At 37.7% G+C, this 26,705-nt stretch overlaps 1 protein-coding gene and 1 pseudogene across 1 annotated transcript; one reads left to right on the forward strand and one right to left on the reverse strand.

Annotated features, from left to right (window-relative positions):
- The first annotated feature begins 1,936 nt into the window (after positions 1-1,936).
- LOC142162930 (uncharacterized) lies at positions 1,937-10,261 on the forward strand. The gene is made up of 2 exons (XM_075220116.1): positions 1,937-2,817; positions 10,192-10,261. The coding sequence occupies exons 1-2, from the start codon at positions 1,937-1,939 to the stop codon at positions 10,259-10,261; spliced, it is 951 nt and encodes a 316-aa protein (XP_075076217.1).
- Positions 10,262-10,440: 179 nt separating this feature from the next.
- On the reverse strand, positions 10,441-25,403 carry LOC142162931 (uncharacterized; annotated as a pseudogene).
- Positions 25,404-26,705: the final 1,302 nt, after the last annotated feature.

A 26,705-nucleotide genomic window follows, 5' to 3' on the forward strand; every position in this document is an offset into this window, starting at 1 on the left:
ATAATAATAGAAGGATATTATAATAGATATTATACACCTATGATGGATACAGGAGCAGAAGCTAACATGTGTAGGCATAATTGTCTACCAGAAAGTAAATGGGAAAAGCTAAAAAACCCCATAGTAGTAACAGGATTTAACAATGAGGGAAGTATGATAACATACAAAGCAAGGAATCTAAAAATATAAATATGGGACAAAATATTAACTATAGAAGAAATATATAGTTAAGAATTCACAAATAAGGATATATTATTAGGAATGCCATTTTTAGATAAGTTATACCCACATATTATAACAAAAACACATTGGTGGTTTACTGCCCCGTGTAAGCAAAGATTAGGAGCAAAAAGAGTAAATAATAAAGTGAGAAAAACAACACACTGGATTAAGGGAAGTGAAAAAATTACCCAGAAATTAGAAAATATGACACAAAGCAACCATAATATAGAAATAATCATTTTCTCAATAAATAAGATAAAACTAATCCAAGATAAATTAGAACTACTATATAATGATAATCCACTACAAGGTTGGGAAAAACATAAAACAAAAATAAAAATTGAACTAATAAATGAAAATAGTATAATAACACAAAAACCTTTGAAATACAATTTTAATGATCTAACAGAATTTAAAATACACATACATGAATTATTAGACAATAAATACATACAAGAAAGTAATAGTAAACACACTAACCCAGCATTTATAGCAAATAAGCATAGCGAACAAAAACGAGGAAAAAGTCGTATGGTTTTAGATTATAGAAATTTAAATGCAAAAACAAAAACATATAATTATCCGATACCAAATAAAATACTAAAAATCAGACAAATACAAGGATATAACTATTTCAGTAAATTTGACTGTAAATCAGGATTTTATCATTTAAAACTAGAAGACGAATCTAAAAAGCTAACAGCATTTACAGTACCACAAGGCTTTTACAAATGGAACGTGTGACCATTTGGATATAAAAATGCACCAGGTAGATACCAACATTTTATGGATAACTACTTTAACCAATTAGAAAATTGTATAATATATATAGATGATATACTGTTATATTATAGAACAGAGAACGAACATATAAAACTACTAGAAAAATTCATACACATTGTAGAAATATCAGGAATTAGTTTAAGTAAAAAGAAAGCAGAAGTAATGAAAAATCAAATAGAATTCTTAGGTATACAAATAGATAAAAATGGAATAAAAATGCAAACTCATATAGTACAAAAAATAATTAACTTAAATGAAACACTTGATACAAAAAAGAAAGTACAATCATTTTTAGGATTGGTTAACCAAGTAAGAGAATATATCCCTAAATTAGCAGAAAACTTAAAACCATTACAGAAAAAATTAAAAAAGGATGTAGAATACCATTTTGACGAAAAAGATAAAATACATATAAAGAAGATCAAAAATATGTGTAAAACGTTACCAAAACTATATTTTCCAGATGAAAAAAGACAGTTCACATACATAGTAGAAACTGATTCTAGTGATCACAGCTACGGAGGAGTTCTAAAATATAAATATGATAATGAAAAGATTGAACACCATTGTAGATATTATTCAGGATCATACACGGAACCACAATTAAAATGGGAGATAAATAGGAAAGAACTATTTGGATTATATAAGTGTTTGTTAGCATTTGAGCCATATATCGTTTATAACAAGTTTATTGTGAGAACAGATAATACACAAGTAAAATGGTGGATAACACAGAAAGTACAAGATTCAGTAACTACGAAGGAAATAAGAAGACTTGTATTAAATATACAGAATTTTACATTTACAATTGAAGTAATAAGAACTGACAAAAATGTTATTGCAGACTACCTATCAAGACAAAGGTACCCAAACAGATGAAAGCCAAGAATCAAAAGATATATTTGCAATCCTTACTACGCTATCTTTACATATGGATGGTATGGGAAAAAGATTACAACAGCTAGAGAAAAGCCAGTCAAGTCAGCAGCATGACTATAAAAATGCGGAGCTAAGTCGATCGGAAGACTCTAAACTTCCAGAGTTAGAAGGAGACGTTGGGAAACTCCAAAAAACCCATAACATAGTTGGTTTATATACAGCTGCAGGTACAAGTAAACAAGTTAACAAGAAGCCACATACCAATGTCAATTTAAACAACATATTTGATAAACCAATTACTCCGAAAAGGCCAAAAGAAACAATAGTTACGACACCACAAACTTCAACCTATGCCAACAATCTACACCAAAACAAAAAGATATACAACCATATTACTCAGACCTATATTGAAAACATATACAAAATTCAAACATTCCTAAACTTGAACCCCAGGGCAACTAATACAACAGATCCAACACAGGATTATATAACCCAAAAACTCCAAGGATATAATAGGCTTATTGCACAGCCAAAAACTAGAGCTAATTTTGTAAAAACATGTTACAACTATGGATTACTTAGTACGGTATATACCTATGATGGGGAAGAGATAAGTGGAATACCAGGGTTATACAAAGCATTTATTACATTCAAAAGAATTACAAAAGGAAACTTATTTTTTATAAAATTCTATACAGCACCAGCTGAGATACTATATGATGAAATAAAATCTATTATACAAGTTGTAAAAATAGGCTTAACACGAGATATGATAATACCAGAAGAAATAGAACAACAACCAGAAATACCGAAAATTGAGATACCAGGATTTTATGCCAACAAAAGAATAATTGGAATAGAAACTATTATACAAGAGCTAGCCAACAATTATTTACAAGAAAATGCTATTTGGAGCTACTACTCAAGAGACCAGCTAATGATATATGCCAATTCAAGAGAACTACGACAAGGAGATATGGATGAAGTCCAAAAATGGATTTTATCATTACTAAAACCAGAGATACAGCCAACTACAAGAGCACTAAAGAAAGGATTTATTTCCAATGAATTATTGACAAGATACTGCAAACTAGTAGGCCACAAATACCCAGATCATATATGTTCAAAATGCAATGGAGAAGATAACCATGTACCAGAAGTCCAACTAGAATGAAGATATCAGCAAGAAGACAAATGAGGAAGACAGCTATTGAAAACAAATAATGTAAAAAAGTCGTAAAGTAAATAGTAAAGAGTCATTTTCATGAACAGTAAAGGTCGTTCATGAATAGTAAGAGTCATGTAAAAAAGTCGTAAAGTAAATAGTACGAGTCATATTCATGAACAATAAAGGTCGTTCATGAAGAGTCATTTGTAAACAGTAAGAGTCATTTCAATTTTCTATATATAATTTGTAATACGAAGAGAAGAGGACACACCTTCACCTTCTCTCTATTATCTTCTCTCTCTTATAAATATCTGAGTTATATACAAAGTCTCTTTCAACTATGGAACAATCAAACGAGTTACAAGAACAAGTAAGTTTATTCATAATCACGTCTAACTAAACTTTTATATTCCTTATAATCTCTTGAATATCATAACTGTTTATCATGTTATAGTACTGTTATAAAGAACATCTTGAGAAAGTTTGCCATGTCTAATAATGCTGAGAGTAGTTAAGCCCAGACTATGCCATCCTAAGGTCGATACCGGTAGGCATGGAAGCCGTTTAGGGGAGTAGACAAAGTTGAGGCGCTGTTAGGGAAAATGATTGAAGCAAGAAAAACATGGTAGTGACCAGAAAAGATTGTTCGGTATATCTTATTAAACCATGATGAACTCTATGATAAACAAAGAGGTTAGAGGGAATATGTTTAGTAAACACATGATAAGAATAATACGAAAAAACAATAATATCTTATGAACAACCCCACTTATTTACTAGATAACAATAATGATTACAAAATACTCATGTTATATACCTTGAACCAACTTAATAACGACATTAGGAGAAAAATTTATGATATTTTAATTTCTTTTGAAATAATGAACATAATGGAACAAGGATATACAGAACTAATTCTATCAGAAGAAATAGATATCTTAGATTTATATGAACTAGACTTATATTCAGATTAATGATCAACTACGCATATATCAAGTTAATTCCGCTTATTACAAAATCAAGTTAATATCAAGTTAATTCTGCATTCCTGCCATATACACTTAGAAATCCTGCTCTTAGAAATTCTGTATTTAGATACCATGTCTTAGAATCTTATTTGCACTTACACTTAGTGTAAATTGCTGATTATAAAAGAGGTAAATAGTTTCATAATTGATTATCCGGTTTAAAATAACTAGTATTAATCTCTGCATTTGACTAGAACAACATGCTCTTAGGGTAAAAAAAATAATCTCCGAACTGTCTTTTGATAATTCTGAATAACTGTTGCATCTCGCTTTGCACCTAGGTAAGCCTTAGGTAATTACTTAAATAAAACTGGAATTACCTTTGTCTAATTATCAACTGTTAAAGTCAGTAGGTAAACCTGATTCGGACTTCTTTTCTGAGTCATGTAATAAATCTGGTTTTGATGTTACCACTTAAACATCCCGCTTTAGGAATTTAAATTCAGACCTTAATTGTGCATAAGTCATGATGTCTATGTGCATTATTTGTGGAGGTATACATGAGCCTTCTACTTGCTTATATCTTTCCCCCTCTAAGTGCAGTCTTATATGTCTTGTATGTCGCTTTAGTATTTTTGCCTTTAAACCTAAGGGTCTACCTAAAACCTCCTTCATATAGGAATAGGAGTCCTAAATTCCTCCGGGACTGATAGGAATGGGACATGTAATAGCATGCAATAGAGATCGAGACCAACCCTCGCTTTAATTACCTTTGGAGGGCGGGAAAGGGTAGATATGGATATGATGACCGGTGCACTAATGCCATGTGTATCCCATTTTTTGAGGAGTGCCATACCGGGTATTGCATTTTGTGATCCATATTACAAACAAACCTAGGACACCCCCCCTTTACATTCATAAGTATGCTTTAGATTCTAACTCTTTTCAAAATTTCGCCTTTCAATAATTGTTTTCAAACACTTGTATATTTAAACTTAAATACCCTATCATTTGAGACCTACTTGTTTATTTGCTAAGTGAACAAATTCACAAAAGTTGTCTGGCCGTGAACCACACTAGTGGATCCTGAGGGGTGCCTAACACCTTCCCCTTAGGATAATTTCAAGCCCTTACCATATCTTTGGTTATCAAACATAGTCGTAGATTAACCTTATGGATGCTCTAACACACCTTAAAATCGTTAGGTGGCGACTCTTCAAAAAATGCAAACCCCGTTCCCAAAAGGAATGAGTTGTCATGAACCCGATTTCCGCGGAAGGGGAAAAAGGGGCCGCGACAAGAAGGTCTTTTCAACCTAGAAGAGAATTTTAGAGTATCGGTCTATCGTCTTTGAGGTAAGTATCTTGCCTAACCTTGTATGGGGGACTTCCCCTTAGGATTTTAGTCTTCTATGTTGATTGTAGTTCATGTACGCGAGGTGACGAGTGTGTCTTCGGACTTATTTGTGGGAAATTGGCCTTGTAGGTTGTCTTTATATTAAGTGTGTATGAATGTGTTCTTGACATGACTGATTTTCCTATTTACTAGTTTCACCTCTACATTCTTAATTAGAATTAATTGCTTCATGATTCACTCTTATTGCCTAATTGAATCCTATTTGATTTAACTGAAGAATTTAGCCTCTTGTATTGTCATGCTATCTTTTCATAGCTGCTTGTCTTATTTGAGAATTATTATTTTCCCTCCTGAAATTGTTTAGTCTTAAGTGAAGCTAATACCATCTTTCCTTAAATTGAATTATCGAATATCCTCGAAATTGTCCAACATTAAAAGGAGTTTAGATAACCTATATCTTTGTGACTTGCCCTTATTTGGGACTATTTGAATCGTGTTGATTTTCTTGTTATTGTCTTGTATATTATTGGATCGTTGCTACATGTTAGTTTTCCCGTTGTTGAACTATTCCCTTTATGCCAGCATTCTTTTCTGTGGTTATTCCTCGTGTGCTGGTTCTACAGTTTCCTTGTGATTTATAGTCCTTAAGTTAATTTACTTGTTTTACCTTGTATTATTGTCATTGTTGTTGTTATATATATATATATTGCGGTGATGTACGAGTTTTCTGTTGTGCTATAACCATTGTTTCTGTTGGTTGTGCTGTGTATTTACTTTGGGACTACAGAACGGTATTCTGGGAGATCTCGCTGCATGTTTACTTTGGGATTACAGATCAGTATTCTGGGAGATCCCCATACACATTTATAATTGGGACTACAAGACGATATCCTAGGATATCCCCTTGTACTGAATATTTACTTTGGGACTACGGATCGGTATTCTGGGATATACCCCTACATATTTTGTGCTTTAGGCTTCACATAGTGATTCAGGTGTTTATGGGTCTCAAAGTACCCGTACCGCATAATTCCCATAGCCACATTAGCAGCGAGATTGCTTTAAGTGTGGAGATACTAGCCACATTGTGAGGGATTTCTCCAGATTTCGGGCAAGTGTGTCACAGTGAGGTATTCACGTGAGTAAAGGGCGCCCAAGAGGGGAAGGCCCCGCCCGCTGATGTGTTCATATAGTAGGCTTATGGACGCTATGCCTAATGATGTCATTCAGGTATAATTTTGATTTTCTATAGAGGATCACTATCTGTAGTTCATTACAATTCTGCTTATCAGGGTGAGTTCCCCTATTTGTTGCTCCACTTATGGGTGCGTTTGATAATTAGCCCTCTGTTTAGGTGTTACCCTGTTGGGAAATTCTATGAGTGATAGCCGTGTCTATCATCTGTTTCTAGTTCTTGTTGAGAGTTATGAGACTATTAGTAAATTCCTGTTGTCCTTTTCGGTAGGCTTAATATAATTTATGAGTATTTTTGGCTACGAGCTGTGATGTTTATGCTCCACTAGTGTGGGAGCCACCACTTGTTGTAATGTGACAGAATTGATCTAGTGAGAGTTTCTAGCTGGTTTGATGTGTACCCTACTTGTGATTCAGAGTTGAGGGCGGACCCTTCTGATTTCATGTGATTTGATGTGTTGAAACCGGGTTGTGTACCGCGCTAAAAGTTATATCAGTATGAGATCCTTCTGATTTGTTTATATGCTTTGGTTATTTTCTTTTTATATTGTTTTGTAGGTTAGTACTGGTAGAAAATTGTGCTTGTTAGGCTTGTTTGATAGTTCCCTTATGTAATTCTCTTTCAATATTCAGTCATTTTTGTTTTGTGCTTCTTGAGTTTTAGATTGCGAGGTGTGTGCCCGGTGGTGTTAGTTCTGACTTGTTGATTCATGTGTTAGTCATGAGGTTTTCATGGTTCTTGTATCATCGTCAGTGTTGTGGAGGTTTGGAACGGGTTCCTGTTGAATATGAGGCTTATGGCCGTTGCAGGATTTGATTTCGGGCATGCATTATGATCAAAAATGATACTGTGGGCCTATGTATGATTTTTCACGTTGTGTGGTAGTATTATATGGGTGTTGGCATGATTTGATGTAGCTGGTTAGACTGATACCGGATATGGATTTAGAATAGGGATTTTGGAATTGAATTGAAGGTGAGAATTCTTGCTCTAAGGCTTATTGGTATTGCTACGAAGACTAAATTTCAGCTGAGATGGTGTCGTCAAGTTTATGGGGATTGGGGTGACGTGGAATAACCCCTAGGTGTATGTTGGAAGTGTTCCTTCAATGATTTGAGGACTTCTAGGCGAATCTTGGCACGTTTTAGGACAAACGTATGTTTTAAGAGGGGGAGGATGTAACGACCCGGCCAGTCGTTATGAGAATTTAAGATCGGTTCAGTGGAATAAGGTCTTGAACAACTTCATATTATGTGTATCGACTTGCGTTCATGATTGAATTCAGTTATCGGGAGATTCGAAGTCGAATTGGAAGGAGGATTATAGTTTTGGAAACTTAAGTGGTGAGAATTTGATCGCAATTGGACTTTTGAGTAAACGGCTCCAAAATGGGTGTTGGGTAATCTCAACAGCTTCATATGGTGATCTTAGACTTAGGCACACGTCCGGATTCTGATTTGGAGGTCTATAAGGCAATTGGAGGCGTTTCGGCAAAAGTTGGAAAAGTCAAAGTTTGGAAAAGGGAGGAGTTTGACCCATAGTTTACTTTTGTGATATTGGGGTCCGAATGTGATTCAGAGAGTTGGAGCAACTTTGTTATGTCACTTTGGACTAGTGTGCATAATTTGGCGTCATTCCGGGTCGATTTGATAGGTTTCGGCGCGAGTTTTGGAAGTTGGAAGATTTGAAAGTTCTGAAGTTTGATTCATGGTGGGATTCGTCGTCTCGGCATTGTTTGATGTCATTTCAGACCCCGATCAAGTCCGTGTTAGGTTATATGACTTGTTTGTGTATTTAGATGGTGTTCTGGGGCCTCGGGTGTGTTCTGGGTGGGCTATGAGCCATTTTTCCCATTTTTGGAACTGTTGTTTCCTCCTTCTGATGTTCTCCATCACGATCATGAATAGGATTTCGCGTTCGCGATGTGTTGTTGTTGACTAGCTCGAAATCCTTCTTCGCAATCGCGTTTAACGCTTTGCATTCACGAAGCCCTACATTTTTCCTCTTATCATTCGTGACCACATTGTCGCTTTCACGATGAGCAACCTGGGCATCCTTCATTTTTCCTCTTCCCGAACGCGTTTCTTCCTCCGCATTCATGATGCACAAATGCCTAGGCACATAGAATATTGTAACGCCCCAAACCTGGAGAGGCGTGGCTGGCACCCGGTGCCGTACAGGCCCGAGCGAACCACTGTGTAACTCATTTTTTTTCTTCTGTAACTATCATGGGACGACATGGCCACAACTCATAATGTATAACTATAAGTGGGCAACAGTGTATCATTGAACCATGTTTCTTAAAATATTAATACATATGGCCGTTAATGCCTCTAACATACTATACATAATAAATATGTGTCTACAAAGCCTCTAAGATTATTTGACATAGAATGGGACAGGGTACCGGCCTACCCATATATCTGTTGTAAAACTCTGACACGATGACTTATAGATTCGCCTGCCCCCCAAATGTGGTGGAATCTTACCGATCCTTTGCTGAATGCCAATCTCGTCTACTATGAGGGATCATCAAACTGATTATCTATACTTAGAGGCATGAATGCAGCATCCCCAACCAAAGGACGTCAGTACGAATAATGTACTGAGTATGTAAGTCATGTAAATCAGTATATAAATTACATGGAAGAAACATGGAGTAAAGGACTCAACCTGTAAGTTAGAATAACTCTTTGAATCATTTAATACTTATAATGTCATGCATATGCATATGAATGTCATGTCGTGCATAGGCACATATGTTCATAATATCATCAAGCCTCTAGGCATCCCATCATATCATTTCGGCCACTGTGGGCAAATCATCAACGTATACCAGCTGATCAGGTGGTAGTGCATATATAACGCCGTAAACTTTTTTCATATCCCATATACATATATATACATATATACGCATATATAACGCCGTCTGAGTCATATTTCAGCCACTGTGGGCAACATCATCACTGTATACCAGCTGATCGGGTGGTGGTACGTATATAACGCCATAACCTTTTCCCATATCCCATATACATATATACGCGTATATAATGCCGTCTGAGTCATGGGTGAATGCACATGTAAATGAATGCAACGCATGAGAAGTACGTTAATAAAATGTTTCAGAATGTCATAAGACCATTATACTAGTGCCGGCTCAGCCCCCAGGCCACAAAAGATACATAATAACACTAAAATACTCGCTAAATTCTTGTCACTATAATTTTGATTATAAACTGGAGTAATAAATAACTAGGGCTTCTCATAAAGAACAGAAGAAATTCAAAGAGTAGAAAAGTGATCAAACAGGACTTAAAGATCATGGAGAATTTTCTGGCTGAGATTTTTAATGAGATTGAAGATGTTATATATGTTTCAAACCTGGTTTCCGATTTTAGTTTCACATTTTGAAACCAACCAATGTAGTGCTTTGTATCCTGTTGACATGCATATATTCAATCTCTAGACAAATGATGGTTGCTTGCTATGGAGAGTCAGTATCATATTAGTCTAAAAAGGACCTATTCAAGTTATTTAGCATTATCCAGCATAAGACTAGATTCAACTACACAAAAAATAACATTCAAAATAAAATCCTTTTGACAGCTTCTATGTGGCAGGCTTGTGGACAAGATAAACAGTTCAGTAGGACAAGATCCTGATGCAAAAAAGCATAATTGGCGTCCTTGATATATATAGCTTTGAGAGCTTCAAAATCAACAGGTTTGGAAAATTATTTTTGCCAATTTTGAGTATATAAAATCTTTACCTCAAAATTAACAGCTTGTTACATACTTTACCTCAGTTTTGAGCAATTGTGCATCAACCTAACAAATGAGAATTTTATTAAGTAAATCTAAGGCCTCGTCTTAAGATTTGGCTTTAGGCCATTTGTTATATTGAGCCGCCTCTGCATTATACCTATGATTAATATCACAAAACAAATTTTATCAGTAAGACCCATAAATAGACAATATAATAATAATTCACATAGGGAATCAAGAATATAGATACCCCTAGTATTTCTCACAGGTGATATCTAAAATGGAGTAATAGCTGAAATAGGTGTTAAGCTCAATTAATAATATAATTTCCATCATCGTTCATGTTTTATAATAATCATCCTTTGTATTTGATTTATTTAAAGATAATCTTTTGACGTAAGAAAATGGCCTTGCCAAGTTATTAGTTGAAGGAGAGGAGGAAAAATTAATATATTAACCATAATTGTAAAGTCAGTTCTCCTAGAGTGGAATTAAATCGTATTAAAATCAATAAGCAAGACTATACCTGCTGCAGTTTGGAGCTCACTTCCTTTCCTCATGCAGAATATAGATTTAAAATTCTATATATAGATGTCCCAGAAATATTCTCTTTTTTTTCAACACAATTTTAGAACCATGCAGACATTTTAAAAAGTTGGATTCAAAAGAGAGTACTGTAATATAACTTCGCATAAACATATTCATTATCTCATGCACCTCTCATATGGAACCTAATAAAATTCATTTCATAGTATAGTGTATATTTGGATGACAGAAAGCTTTGAATAAAAGAAAAAAAATTGACATATATGTGTCACGACCCTGGTTCGCCCTCCGTGAACAATCGTGACGGAACCTAGTCTCTTTGACTAGGTAAGCCTAACTTTGCAGAAGATAACTAAACTTGCGGAAGTAAAACAATTTAAAAACAGAAATAAGGCAAATACAGCCTGTAAATGTGCTGCTCGGCATACACCATGTTTAACTCTCAACACCAAACATAAATCCAAGACCCAGAAACCCATGAATCACAAGCTAAGAAAAGAAATACTACATGTCTCTAACTCCGGAATTTCTAATAAAGAACAAAAAAGTACAGAAGGGATAAATACTAAAGGCAGGCATAGAAAAGGGATTCCTTGGTCTGCGGACACCGCAGATGTACCTCGGAGTCTCTAAGCAGTCGCCTCCCTGATACGATCAAATAAAGAAGACCGTGAAACCACACAAGCTAGAATCCCGACCGGGCTCCGAAAGATCCAATCTCAAAAACTGGCTGGCTATGGCCTGAACATCTATCGCCATAGGCCTCTCTAATGCTGGTAAATAAGCCAAACTCCCCAAACTCGTTGCCCGGAGACTCAAAGCATCGGCCACCATATTAGCCTTGCTCGAGTGATACAATAGTGATACAATAGTCCTTTAGCAACTCCAACCACCTCCTCTGGGCAAATTTAGATCCTTTTGTTTGAACAAATGCTGCAAGCTCCGATGGTCAGTATAGATCTCACAAAGCACACCATATAAGACCCCGAACCTGTAGGCAGTATCAAAATTGGGGATGTAGTCAATGCTATCTTGAGTTTCTGAAAGCTCGTCTCACACTCCTCTGTCCACTGAGACGGAGCACCCTTCTGGGTCAATCTAGTCATTGGGGCTGCAATCAATGAAAACCCCTCTACAAAACGACAGTAGTAGCCAACCAAACAAGGGAAACTGCAGATCTCGATAGCTGACGATGGTCTGGGCCAACTCTACACGACCTCTATCTTCTTCGGATCCACCTGAATACCCTCACTCGATACCACGTGGCCTAAGAATGCCACTGAATCCAACCAAAACTCACATTTTGAGAATTTAGCATATAACTTCTTCTCTCTCAAAGTCTGAAGCATAGTCCTCAGGTGCTGCTCATGATCTTCCCGACTTCGGGAATACACCAGAATATCATCAATAAAGACAATGACGAATGAGTCAAGATACGACCGAGACAGACTGTGCATCAAATGCATAAAGGCTGTTGGGGCATTGGTCAACCCAAATGACATAATAAGGAACTCGTAATGACCATATCGAGTCCTGAAAGCAGTCTTCGGGATATCTGTCTCCCGAATCTTTAACTGATGGTATCTTGAGCACAAATTAATCATAGAAAACACCCGTGCGACCTGAAGCTGGTCAAACAGATCATCAATACGAGGCAAAGGATAACGGTTCTTCACTGTAACCTTATTCAACTGGCGATAATCAATACACATACACATAGAACCATCCTTCTTCTTCACAAACAAAACGGGAGCACCCCAAGGTGATACGCTAGGGCCAAATAAAACCCTTATCAAGCAATTCCTGTTACCTATCCTTCAACTCAAGAGGATCCATACGATACTGAGGAATAGAAATAGGCTGAGTGCCAGGCAACAGATCAATTCCAAAATCAATATCTCTATCAGGAGGCATGCCGGGAAGGTCAGCTAGAAACACATCAGGAAAATCCCGTACTACTGGAACTGAATCAACTGAAGGGGTATCAATACGGAAATCCCTCACATAAGCTAAATATGCATCACACCCCTTCTTAACCATATGCTGAGCTTTATGAAAAGAAATGACTCTACTGGGAGTGTAATATAAGGTACCTCTCCACTCAACACGTGGTACACCTGGCATAGCCAGCGTCACGGTTTTGACGTGACAATCAAGAATAGTATAATGGGGCGACAACCAATCCATGCCCAAGATAATATCAAAATCGACCATACTGAGTAACAATCGATTGGCTTTGGTCTCAAAACCAGTAAGACAACAAAATACGACCGATAAACGCGGTCCACAATGACAGAATCTCCCACAGGAGTAGAAACATAAATACGGGAACTCAAAGAATCCCGAGGTACACCCAAATGCGGAGCAAAATAAGAAGACACATAAGAATAAGTAGAGCCTGGATCGAATAGAACCGATGCATCTTTGTGGCAAACTAGTATAATACATGTGATGACAGAATCGGAGGCAAAAACCTCGGTACGGGCAAGAAGGGTATAGTATCTGGCCTGGCCTCCCTCTCTAGGGTGACCTCTACCTCCATGACCTCCACTTCTAGCTGGCTGAGCAGGTGGGGTAGCAATTGGAGCTGTGATCATAGCCTGAGAACTTTGCGGGGCATGCTGTGGCTGGGAAGTCCGTGGAGTTGCACTTCTCCCAAGTCTAGGGCAATACCTCACAACATGGCATATGTCACCACACTCAATGCAACCTCGCGGCTGATGTGGCAATGGGAACTGTGCGGTACGAGTACTCCAAGACCCCTGAACACCTGAAACACTATGCGAAATCTGAGATGCAAACTGAGCTAGCTGGACTATAAAACCTCTACCATACCGTACTCTTCCTCTAAAATAAGGACCAGTGGGTCTCCCTAGTCTACGAGGTCTACTTACTCCCCTATACTTTCCCTCCTGACCTAGTCTATCCTCTCTTTCCCCGACCCACATGTCCCCTACTCTACGAGAGGTCCTCACCACCCGCTTAACTGGGACCATAGGCTGTGTCGCCATGACACCTGTAACCTGACCAATGGAAACTCGCTGCTTTGGAGTGGGGGCGGCGGGAGTCTAGGTCCCTTCCGTGACCTGTGAAGTAGTTGGTACAACCTGAATAAATCCCACCTAAATCAATATACCAAACATGGAGTAGTAGTAGCAATAGTCGTGTCCGATGCCTGGGCTCTGGCTGGAACTGCTGGTGGCTCCTCGGAGGTAGCTCGCGTGGGTGTTCTAGATTCACCGAGTGCGCGTCCTCGGCCTCTACCCCAGACTCGACCTCTGACGGCTCTCGCAGGGGGGCGCGGATGTCTGATCTTCTCTGGTAGTATGTGTCCTCACCATCCGTGAGAGAATGGAAGACAGATTTAGGATTTAGTGATGTCAAAAATCTCGCACGACAGGGAAATCAAATGAAGTGGAATTTTCCTAACGTTACATAGCCTCTCGTAGATAGACTCAGGGAGGGGACCCTTACGGACAAACGCAATATCAAGCCATCTCGTGGCATCAAATCTAGTCCCTCAGCCTCATATCAATCAAGCCACCTCGTGGCATATATATCTCAGGCCCTCGGCCTTATAAGTAATATCAACAAGCAACCTCGTGGCGTACATATCTCAGGCCCTCGGCCTCAAATCAGTATCAATGTTTCCTCACAACTAGGCCCTCGGCCTTACTTAGTCAAAAATATTCACAAGCCCCTCGGCATTACTAAAACAGTAAGGAAATAGTAATAAAAATCCCTGAAGGGTTCAAATAGTTGGCATGAAGCCCAAATATGGCAATCAGCCTAAATATGATGATAACATATAAGTTTCAGTCAAATACGCGGTAAAATCATCAATCGGGACGGACCTAGTCACAATCCCCAATATGTGCAATCCGGGGTTTCAAATGCTCAGAGCATTATTTACAATCATTACTTATCTCGAACATGCTAAATCTCTAACTCACGACGACTTTGCCCCTCGAATCGGCCTCCACGCGCATCGAATCTATCCAAAATCAGAACGAATACATCACAATATGCTAAGGGAACAAAGCCCAAGCAAAAACAATGGAATTACTAGAAAATTCCAGAAATTGGTCAAACCCGATCCCGGGCCCACATCTCGGAATTTGACAAAATTCACAAAACTAGAATCCGTAAACTCTCACGAGTCTAACCATATGAAAATTATCCAATTCCGATACCATTTGGTCCTTCAAATCATCATTTTATATTTTTGAAAGATTTCACAATTTTCTTCCCAAATTCCATCCCAAATCACAAATTAAATGATGAATTCAATGATAGATTCAAGTACTCTAGCCAAATCTGAGTTAAAATCACTTACCCCGATGAATTTCTTGAAAAACCTTCAAAAAATTGCCAAAACCCGAGCTCTCTAGGTCAAAATGTCAAATAAAACCCAAAACCTCATATTTATAGAGTACCCCACATATTTCCACCTCCGCGGACCGCACAAAATCGACCACGGTCCGCACCAAACCAGTGCGGTCCGCACAAAAACGACTGCAGCCGCACAAGCTTTCCTCTGTAGTGACAGGCTTTAGTATTTAGGTCATACCTTTCGCTACAGATGTCCAAATTGCGATATCTTTACCTTTCTGGAAACTAGACACGAAGGGCTACAACTTTCGTTTTTGAGTCATCTCAAAATCCTTATAGATCAAAAGATATGAGCTTCCGAAGTAGAACCAGTGAAATGTTTCCCACCACGGTCGCACAGCACCTACCGCGGCCGAACTTAATTTTGTGTGGACCGCGTGGGTGGGTTCCGAGGCCTGCAACCCTTCTGAACCTTCTACAGCTATGATTTTCGGCCTAAAACATCCCCGAACCTACCCGGAACTCCCGGAACTTCAAATCAATTGTACCAACACATCCCATGACATCGTTGAAACTTGTTCAAAACTTCAGAATGCTCACAACAACATCAATCACCAATTTAACATAGGATTCAAGTCTAAGAACTCCAAAAACTCTTAAATTATGCTTTCGATCAAAAATCTATCAAATCTCGTCCAAATGACCTAAAATATTGCACACACATCCCAAATGACACAAAAAAGCTACTGTCACTCTCGGAATTCCATTCCGACCCCTATATCAAAATCTCTCTTGTATCAACTTCGCCAATTTAAACCTAAATCTTCTCTACAACTCCAAAACCCATTCCGATCCTCCTAAGTCACAAATCACCTCCCGAAGCTAATCGAACCATCGGAACTCACTTCTGATCCTTTTAACACTTAAGTCAACATCCGGTTGACTTTTTCAACTTAAGCCTTCTTAAAAGAGACTAAGTGTCTTAAACTTCACCAAACTCAATCCGGACTTGATCCGCCCAACCCGAAACCACAAAAAAATGCGGATAACGAAGCATAAAGAAGTTGAAATGGGGAAAATGGAGCGGTAACTCATGAGACGACTGGCGGGGTCGTCACATCCTCCCCAACTAAAAAAACGTTCGTCCTCGAACGAGACAAGAAACATACCTGAAGCTTCGAATAGGTGAGAATATCTGCTATGCATATCCCGCTCGGTCTCCCAGGTAGCCTCCTCCATGGGCCGACCTCTCCACTGCACTTTCACTGAAGCTATATCCTTTGACATCAACTTCCGAACCTGACGACCTAAAATAGCTACTGGCTCCACATGAAAGGTCAAATCATCATCCAACTGAACCGTGCTGAAGTCCAAAACATGAGACAGATCCCTGATATACCTCCGGAGCATAGAAACATGAAATACCGGATGCACACTCGACAAAATGGGTGGCAAAGCAAGCTCATAAGCCACCTCCCTAATCCTCCGAAGCACATCAAAAGCACAATGAACCGAGGACTCAATTTCCCTTTCTTCCCAAATCTCATAACACCCTTCATGGGTGAAACCTTCAATAGAACCTTCTCGCAAACCATGTAGGACATATCACAAGCCCCTCGGCATTAGTAAAATAGTATTTCTCAGCCCAAAACATCATTTAAATTATCATTTAAGTCTCAAAACGGAGTAATAATGGTTGAGTAATAAAATAGTGAAAAATAACATGACTAAGTTCAATTAGTAAGTCAAAACAGTAAGGAAATAGTAATAAAAATCCCTGAAGGGTTCAAATAGTTGGCACGAAGCCCAACTATGGCAATCAATCCAAATCATGATGATAACATATAAGTTTCAGTCAAATACGCGATAAAATCATCAATCGGGACGGACCTAGTCACAATCCCCAATAATGCACGACCCCACAATATCTTTCTCCATTCTTCTCCACCAATAGTGCTGCTTCAAATCCTGATACATCTTCATGGCACCCAGATGAATGGAATACTGCGATCTATGGGCCTCATCCAAAATCAGCTCCTGAAGCCCATCCACATTGGGCAAGCAAATTCGGCCCTGCATCCTCAACACCCCATCAGCACCGGTGGTCACATCTCTAGCATCATCTTGCTGAACTCTGTCCTTAAGGACAAACAAATGCGGATCATCATATTGGCACTCTCTGATGTGATCATATAATGAAGACCGAGAAATCACACACGCCAATACCCCACTGGGCTCCGAAATGTCTAATCTTATGAACCGATTGGCCAAGGCATGAACATCAACTGCAATAGGTCTCTCCCAAACTGGAATACATGCCAAACTCCCCATGCTCACTGTCTTTCGGCTCAAAGCATCGTCCACCACATTGGCCTTTACCGGATGGTACAATATAGTGATATCGTAATCCTTAAGCAACTCCAACCATCTCCGCTGCCTCAAATTAAGATCCTTTTGCTTGATCAAATGCTGAAGACTACGATGATCAGTGAACACCTCACAAGATACGCCATACAGGTAATGCCTCCAAATCTTCAATGCGTGAACTATGGCAGCCAACTCCAAATCATGAACGGGGTAGTTCTTCTCATGGGGTTTCTACTAACGAGAAGCATAAGCTATAACTCTACCCTCCTACATCAACACACAACCAATCCCAACTCTTGAAGCATCAAAATACACGGTATATGAACCTGAAGCTGATGGCAAAACCAACACTGGAGTTGTGGTCAAAGTTGTCTTGAGCTTCTGAAAGCTCTCCTCACACTCGTTCGACCATACAAATGAAACATCCTTCTAAGTCAACTTAGTCAAGTGCGATGCGATAGATGATAATCCCTGAACAAACCGGTGATAATAGCCTGCTATACTAAAAAAACTGCGAATCTCTGTGGCTGAGGACGGTCTGGGCCATTTTGGAATCATCTCTATCTTCTTCGGATCAACCTAAATACCCTCGCTGGACACCACGTGCCCCAAGAAAGCCACTAAACTAAGCCAAAACTTACACTTGGAGAATTTTGCATAAAGCTTGTCCTCCCTCAATCTCTGCAATACAACTCTTAAATGTTCTTCGTGCTCCTCCTGACTACGCGAATACACCAGAATATCATCAATGAAGACTATGACGAATGAATCGAGATAAGGCTGGAACACGTTGTTTATCAAATGCATGAACATTTTTGGGGCATTGGTCAGCCCAAAAGACATCACCAAGAACTCATAATGACCATATCGGGTCCTGAAAGCCGTCTTAAGAATATCTGAGTCCCTAATCTTCAACTGGTGATAACCTAAACGGAGATCAATCTTGGGGAACACCCTCGCTCCCTGAAGCTGGTCAAATAAATCATCAATGTGAGGCAAAGGATACTTGTTCTTAATTGTTACCTTATTCAATTGCCTATAATCAATGCACACTCTCATTGTGCCATCCTTATTCTTCACAAACAGAACCGGCGCACCCCAAGGTGACACACTAGGCTGAATGAACCCCTTATCTAGGAGCTCCTAAAGTTGCTCTTTCAATTCCTTCAACTCCGCTGGTGCCATACGATACGGCGGAATAGAAATGGGTTGAGTGACCAGCACCAGGTAAATACCAAAATCAATATCCCTGTCTGGTGGCATGCCCGACAGGTCTACAAGAAACACATCGGAAAAATCCCTCACAACTGGAACCGAATCAATACTGGGAGTCTCAGCTCTAACATCCCTCACAAATTCTAGGTATGAAAGACAACCCTTCCCAACCATACACTGGGCTCTCAAGAAAGAGATCACTCTACTAGGAATGTAATCAGTCACACCTCGCCACTCGATTCGTGGCATACCCGGTATAGCCAATGTGACTGTCTTAGCATGACAGTCCAGAATAGCATGACACAGAGATAACCAATCCATGCCCAAAATGATAAAAATCCATCATGCTCAATAGTAATAGATCCACTCGGGTCTCCAGACCCCCAATAGTCACCACACATGACCGGTACACATGATCTACAATAACAGTATCGCCCACTAGGGTAGATACATGAACAGGTAAAGCAAGAAACTCAAGGGGCATACCTAAATAATGGGCAAAGTATGACGACACATAAGAAAAGGTGGATCCAGGATCAAATAATACAGAGGCATCTCTGTGGCAGACTGAAACAATACCTGTAATGACAGCATCTGAAGCAATGGCGTCGAGTCTGCTTAGGAGTGCATAGAAACAGTCCTAACCTCCACCTGATCGACCTCCACCTCTGGGGTGACCCCTTCCTGACTTACCTCCACCCCTAGCTGGTTGAGTGGGTGGTGGTGAAGAAACTAGCGTTGAAGCCGAAGACTGACCCCTCTACTGGATCGAACTAGTAATACGACGAGGACACTGCCTCCACATGTGGCCCATCTTGCCACACTCATAACAACTACCAGGTGCTGGAGAAGGGGACTGAAGGGAACTCCTTGCACGGGAGTGACTAGCAGATGCACTCAGCATAGAAGAGCCCTGAGCTGATGGAGCACAGGATGAACTCTGAGCTGGAAGGGCACTAAGTAATGACTGGCCCTGCTGAGTACCGTGATAACCATGACCCGAAGATGCCCCACGATAACCTGGGTGAGCTGGCTGAGTAGACCTGAATGAACGGCCTCTGCCATGCTGAAACTGACCCCTCGAAGGAGTACCACTATACTACTAGATCCTCGAGGCCTATTGGACTCCCTGTCCTCTTACTCCGGACGGCAAACTATCTCAATCTCATGGGTGATATCAACCACCTCCTCGAATGTAGCACCCATCACTCTCTCTCTAGTCATAAGAATACAGAGATGATAAGTAACGCCATCAACAAATCTCCTGATCCTCTCACGATCTGTCGGAACCATCCAGACGGCATGACGAGCCAACTCAGAAAACCTCGACTCATATTATGACACAGTCATATCCCCTATCGCAACCACTCAAACTGCCTACGTAGCTACTCTCTGCGGGACTGCGGCACATACTTCTCCAAAAAGAGAACGAAGAACTCCTACCAAGTGAGGGGCACTGCTCCCACGGGCCTAAACCTCTCATGCGCCTCCCACCAAGTGAAGGCAGCCCCAGAAAGCTGAAATGTAGTAAATGCCACACCAGTAGACTCAAGAATCCCTGTTGTAGGAAGCATCCACTGGCACTTATTCAAGAAACCCGGGGCATTCTCGCCCTCTGCTCCGCTAAAAGTCAGAGGCTAGATTCTACCAAACCTCTCAAGTTGACGATGCTCATCATTCGACATAATTGGTACTACAAACTCATGAGCTGGTGCAACCAGCTGGGGTGGAGGTGCCCCTAGCGTCTGAAGTCCCTGCACCACCTGCTCAGGTGTGCGAGCAGCGGGGGTCTAATTGCCTCCCCCGGTCTGGGAAGTAGCTGCGGCTGTAGTAGTTGAAACTGCATGAGCCAGGCCAGTGCAAACTGATAAGATCTGTGCCAAGGCCTCCTAAAGACCCGGAATCACGATGGGCATAGCTGGTGCCTGAACTGGTATTGTTGGAGTATCCATAGCTGGAGCTTGATCCTGAGCTGGGGCGGCTGGTGGATATACAGGTGCTGCCCTCGCTGCTCTGCCTCTACCACAACCACGGCCGCGTCCTCGGCCTCTGGTGGCCACAACTGGTGGCACTGGGGGTCGTCCACCCCGTCCGGTAGCGCGTGTCCTCACCACCTAAGAGAGAATAGAATAACAGAAGTTCAGTACTCGGATCAACAAGTTCGCACGATAAGCATTTCGAGAATATGAAGTTTTTCCTAAGGGTTCTAAAGCCTCTCGAGGATAACTACAGACATCTCTGTACCGATCCGCGAGACTCTACTAATCCTGCTCATGGCTCGTGAGACCTATGTAACTTAGGCTCTGATACCAACTTGTCACGACCCTAACCCCGAACCCGATCGTGATGGCTCCTCCCGTGAAGACAAGGCGATCTAGTCTAACACATTTCGTCCTTTTAAGCAGTTAAATAGCATAAGTTTAGTTCAAACACGATTTAATAGCACAATTAGCGAAAATAGAGATAACAAAATGGAATTCCAACCCGACACAACCCTAACCGAGGTGTCACAAGTCATGAGCAACTAACGATCCTGATATGAGTCTAGTAAATAATATCTGGTACTAGCTAAGTGTCCTAGCTTTCCACAATTGTAACAAGTACATTCTGTTAGTTTTTTCTTTTTTCTATATGGCTTTTTATGTTTGTAATTTTTTACATAATATCTTCCTCTTGGTTTCTTATACTTATATTTTGATTTATATCTTTTTCTCTTTCCTTCTTTTTTGTAATATTTATTTGTGCAGCCATATTGGGGTGCTATTCTATTTTTGCAGCATGCCAAATTTTTCACTAATATTTTATCCATTTTGATATTTTCTTTATATTTTTCACATAATTCTATAAACCAATTTTGTAGAAATTGAATTCGAGCTCCTAGAGTATCTTCTAGTTCTGTTTCATTCCAATTTTTTATTATTTTTGAGCTAAACGGTTCTGGTAATTTTGTAAAATATAATATTCTTATCTCCTTACTTTCATCTGGACTATATGTTCCTTTATAATAATAGTCTCTAAATGCACAAGTATATTCGTCTATATAACACATATTACATATTGCTAATTTTGTCATTAAATTTCTATTTGTAGTCTTTTCTTTATTCTGTTCTTCTACTTCTGTTGTCATACTACTAAATTCATTTCTTATTGCTATTTCATATTTATTCAATATATCAGTAACTGTTGTTGCAGTTGTACCATCAAGTTTTTTATTACTTCTTAATGTATCTAAGCTTTCACTTGATAAATTTTGTAACCATAGTTTCACCGTTCCTATGAGTGTTCTTTCTATATATCCTGGTGTTTCAGCTATTACTATTTTATTATCTATTAGTTGTTTTGAGATATACCCTATCCATAATTGGATTGTTATATTTATATCTGCTACACAATCTAGATCTAAAAAATTGCATTGTTCAGTTATCTGTCTTGGTGTCCATCTCCTATTTAGCCTTTTATCCCATAATGTTTTATTCCTATCATATGAATCATAACTTACCCTGTAATAGGTTGGGTTTAGTTGTCTTAGATTTTTTACTCCTGATGTGCTTGGTTTATCTTTAATCATATCCCCTATATTTATTTCTCGATTTGTTTTTATTTTTTCTGTTTTTTCTATAAGTTCTGTGTACGTCTTACTTGTTTCCGAATAATTTTCTACTAGATCTTTTTCGTCATCACTTTGGTCATTTATTTCATTTATGCTTATATTTGGTGGATTATCCTGTACCTCTTCTAACTGTATTTTAAATTTTTCTATCTCATTTGTCAGTCTTAGCTCTTGTTCTTCTTCTTTACGTTTTTCTTTTTCTTTTAGTTTATTAGTATATAGCTGTTTTAGCATTTCCAATTCTTTTTCTAATTCTGTTATTTTAGTATTTTTTACTTCCTCTATCTGTTGTATTTTTCTTTAGCTTGCTGTTGTATTTCTTTAATTTCTCATTTTCTGTTTATTTCTTCGTTTTCTTTTGTTATTCTAACCATTGCGGTTAAATTATCTTCTAGTTTTACAGTTTCTTTTTCTAACATTAAGTTCAGGTTATTTCCTATTTTCTTGTATCTTCTTCTTAAGTTGGAAAATATTATCGTTATTTTTAATCCTTCTGGATTTTCATATGTTTTCTCTTCTAGTGCGAATTCTTCTTTATTCATCTTTTATTTTTAAGATAACAAATATATTTATATTCTGTTTTAGATATTATATTAATTAATTCAGATAGTCTAGCTTTGTTTATTTTTGTAATACTTAGGTATTCATATTCTAAGTACAGTTTTTTCAGTTTCTTCCTTATTTTCCTTGATTTTTTAGTTATTTTAATTTGCATATTTTCTGTAATTGACTCACTGTTTATGGAGATTTTTTGCGGATTTGTACTATCAATTTCAGTGTTATTTTCCATGATTTTACTTCTTAGAGCAAATGTTTATTTATCAGTTTCATAGCTCTGATACCAATTTTGAGAAGTGTAGTTTGATTTTGTAATAAGCGGAATTAACTTGATATATGCGTAGTTGATCATTAATCTGAATATAAGTCTAGTTCATATAAATCTAAGATATCTATTTCTTCTGATAGAATTAGTTCTGTATATCCTTGTTCCATTATGTTCATTATTTCAAAAGAAATTAAAATATCATAAATTTTTCTCCTAATGTCGTTATTAAGTTGGTTCAAGGTATATAACATGAGTATTTTGTAATCATTATTGTTATCTAGTAAATAAGTGGGGTTGTTCATAAGATATTATTGTTTTTTCGTATTATTCTTATCATGTGTTTACTAAACATATTCCCTCTAACCTCTTTGTTTATAATAGAGTTCATCATGGTTTAATAAGTTATACCGAACTATCTTTTCTGGTCACTACCACGTTTTTCTTGCTTCAATCATTTTCCCTAACAGCGTCTCAACTTTGTCTACTCCCCTAAACGGCTTCCATGCCTACCGGTTTCGACCTTAGGATGGCATAGTCCGGGCTTAACTACTCTCAGCATTATTAGACATGGCAAACTTTCTCAAGATGTTTTTTATAACAGTACTATAACATGATAAACAGTTATGATGTTCAAGAGATTATAAGGAATATAAAAGTTTAGTTAGACATGATTATGAATAAACTTACCTGTTCTTGTAACTCGTTTGATTGTTCCATAGTTAAAAGAGACTTTGTATATAACTCAGATATTTATAAGAGAGTGAAGATAAGAGAGAGAAGGTGAAGGTGTGTCCTCTTCTCTTCGGATTACAAATTATATATAGAAAATTGAAATGACTCTTACTGTTTACAAATGACTCTTCATGAACGACCTTTACTGTTCATGAATATGACTCGTACTATTTACTTTACGATTTTTTTACATGAATCTTACTATTCATGAACGACCTTTACTGTTCATGAAAATGACTCTTTACTATTTACTTTACGACTTTTTTACATTATTTGTTTTCAATAGCTGTCTTCCTCATTTGTCTTCTTGCTGATATCTTCATTCTAGTTGGACTTCTGGTACATGGTTATCTTCTCCGTTGCATTTTGAACATATATGATCTGGGTATTTATGGCCTACTAGTTTGCAGTATCTTGTCAATAATTCATTAGAAATAAATCTTTTCTTTAGTGCTCTTGTAGTTGGTTGTATCTCTGGTTTTAGTAATGATAAAATCCATTTTTGGACTTCATCCATATCTCCTTGTCGTAGTTCTCTTGAATTCGCATATATCATTAGTTGGTCTCTTGAGTAGTAGCTCCAGATAGCATTTTCTTGTAAATAATTGTTGGCTAGCTCTTGTATAATAGTTGCTATTCCAATTATTCTTTTGTTGGCATAAAATCCTGGTATCTCAATTTTCGGTATTTCTGGTTGTTGTTCTATTTCTTCTGGTATTATCATATCTCGTGTTAAGCCTATTTTTACAACTTGTATAATAGGTTTTATTTCATCATATAGTATCTCAGCTGGTGCTGTATAGAATTTTATAAAAAATAAGTTTCCTTTTGTAATTCTTTTGAATGTAATAAATGCTTTGTATAACTCTGGTATTCCACTTATCTCTTCCCCATCATAGGTATATACCGTACTAAGTAATCCATAGTTGTAACATGTTTTTACTAAATTAGCTCTAGTTTTTGGCTGTGCAATAAGCCTATTATATCATTGGAGTTTTTGGGTTATATAATCCTGTGTTGGATCTGTTGTAGTAGTTGCTCTGGGTTCAAGTTTAGGAATGTTTGAATTTTGTATATGGTTTCAATATAGGTCTGAGTAATATGGTTGTATATCTTTTTGTTTTGGTGTAGACTGTTGGCATAGGCTGAGGTTTGTGGTGTCGTAACTATTGTTTCTTTTGGCCTTTTCGGAGTAATTGGTTTATCAAATATGTTGTTTAAATTGACATTGGTATGTGGCTTCTTGTTAACTTGTTTACTTGTACCTGCAGCTGTATATAAACCAACTGTGTTATGGGTTTTTTGGAGTTTCCCAACGTATCTTTCTAACTCTAGAAGTTTAGAGCCTTCCGATCGACTTAGCTCCGCATTTTTATAGTCATGCTGCTGACTTGACTGGCTTTTCTCTAGCTGTTGTAATCTTTTTCCCATATCATCCATCTGTAAAGATAGCGTAGTAAGGATTGCAAATATATCTTTTGATTCTTGGCTTTCATCTGTTTGGGTACCTTTGTCTTGATAGGTAGTCTGCAATAACATTTTTGTCAGTTTTTATTACTTCAATTGTAAATGTAAAATTCTGTATATTTAATACAAGTCTTCTTATTTCCTTCGTAGTTACTGAATCTTGTACTTTCCGTGTTATCCACCATTTTACTTGTGTATTATCTGTTCTCACAATAAACTTGTTATAAACGATATATGGCTCAAATGCTAACAAACATTTATATAATCCAAATAGTTCTTTCCTATTTATCTCCCATTTTAATTGTGGTTCCGTGTATGATCCTGAATAATATATACAATGGTGTTCAATCTTTTCATTATCATATTTATATTTTAGAACTCCTCCGTAGCTGTGATCACTAGAATCAGTTTCTACTATGTATGTGAACTGTCTTTTTTCATCTCGAAAATATAGTTTTGGTAACTTTTTACACATATTTTTTATCTTCTTTACATGTATTTTATCTTTTTCGTCAAAATGGTATTCTACATCCTTTTTCAATTTTTTCTGTAATGGTTTTAAGTTTTTTGCTAATTTAGGGATATATTCTCTTACTTGGTTAACCAATCCTAAAAATGATTGTAATTTCTTTTTTTATCAAGTGTTTCATTTAAGTTAATTATTTTTTGTACTGTATGAGTTTGCATTTTTATTCCATTTTTATCTATTTGTATACCTAAGAATTCTATTTGATTTTTCATGACTTCTGATTTCTTTTTACTTAAACTAATTCCTGATGTTTCTACAATGTGTATGAATTTTTCTAGTAGTTTTATATGTTCGTTCTCTGTTCGAGAATATAACAGTATATCATCTATATATATTATACAATTTTCTAATTGGTTAAAGTAGTTATCCATAAAATGTTGGTATCTACCTGGTGCATTTTTATATCCAAATGGTAACACGTTCCATTCGTAAAAGCCTTGTGGTACTGTAAATGTTGTTAGCTTTTTAGATTCGTCTTCTAGTTTTAAATGATAAAATCTTGATTTACAGTCAAATTTACTGAAATAGTTTTATCCTTGTATTTGTCTGATTTTTAGTATTTTATTTGGTATCGGATAATTATATGTTTTTGTTTTTGCATTTAAATTTCTATAATCTACAACCATACGACTTTTTCCTCGTTTTTGTTCGCTATGCTTATTTACTATAAATGCTGGGCTAGTGTGTTTACTATTACTTTCTTGTATGTACTTATTGTCTAATAATTCCTGTATGTGTATTTTAAA

The sequence above is a fragment of the Nicotiana tabacum genome, chromosome 1, assembly GCF_000715075.1.
Source record: "Nicotiana tabacum cultivar K326 chromosome 1, ASM71507v2, whole genome shotgun sequence".
Taxonomy (NCBI): domain Eukaryota; kingdom Viridiplantae; phylum Streptophyta; class Magnoliopsida; order Solanales; family Solanaceae; genus Nicotiana; species Nicotiana tabacum.

What these genes read in the sequence shown, in the direction of transcription:
- LOC142162930 (XM_075220116.1), top strand. Translation starts at nt 1,937, where the DNA reads ATGGATGGTATGGGAAAAAGATTACAACAGCTAGAGAAAAGCCAGTCA. An exon ending in AGCTACTACTCAAGAGACCA is followed by an intron (nt 2,818 to 10,191) that starts GCTAATGATATA and finishes TCTATGTGGCAG; the next exon opens with GCTTGTGGACAAGATAAACA.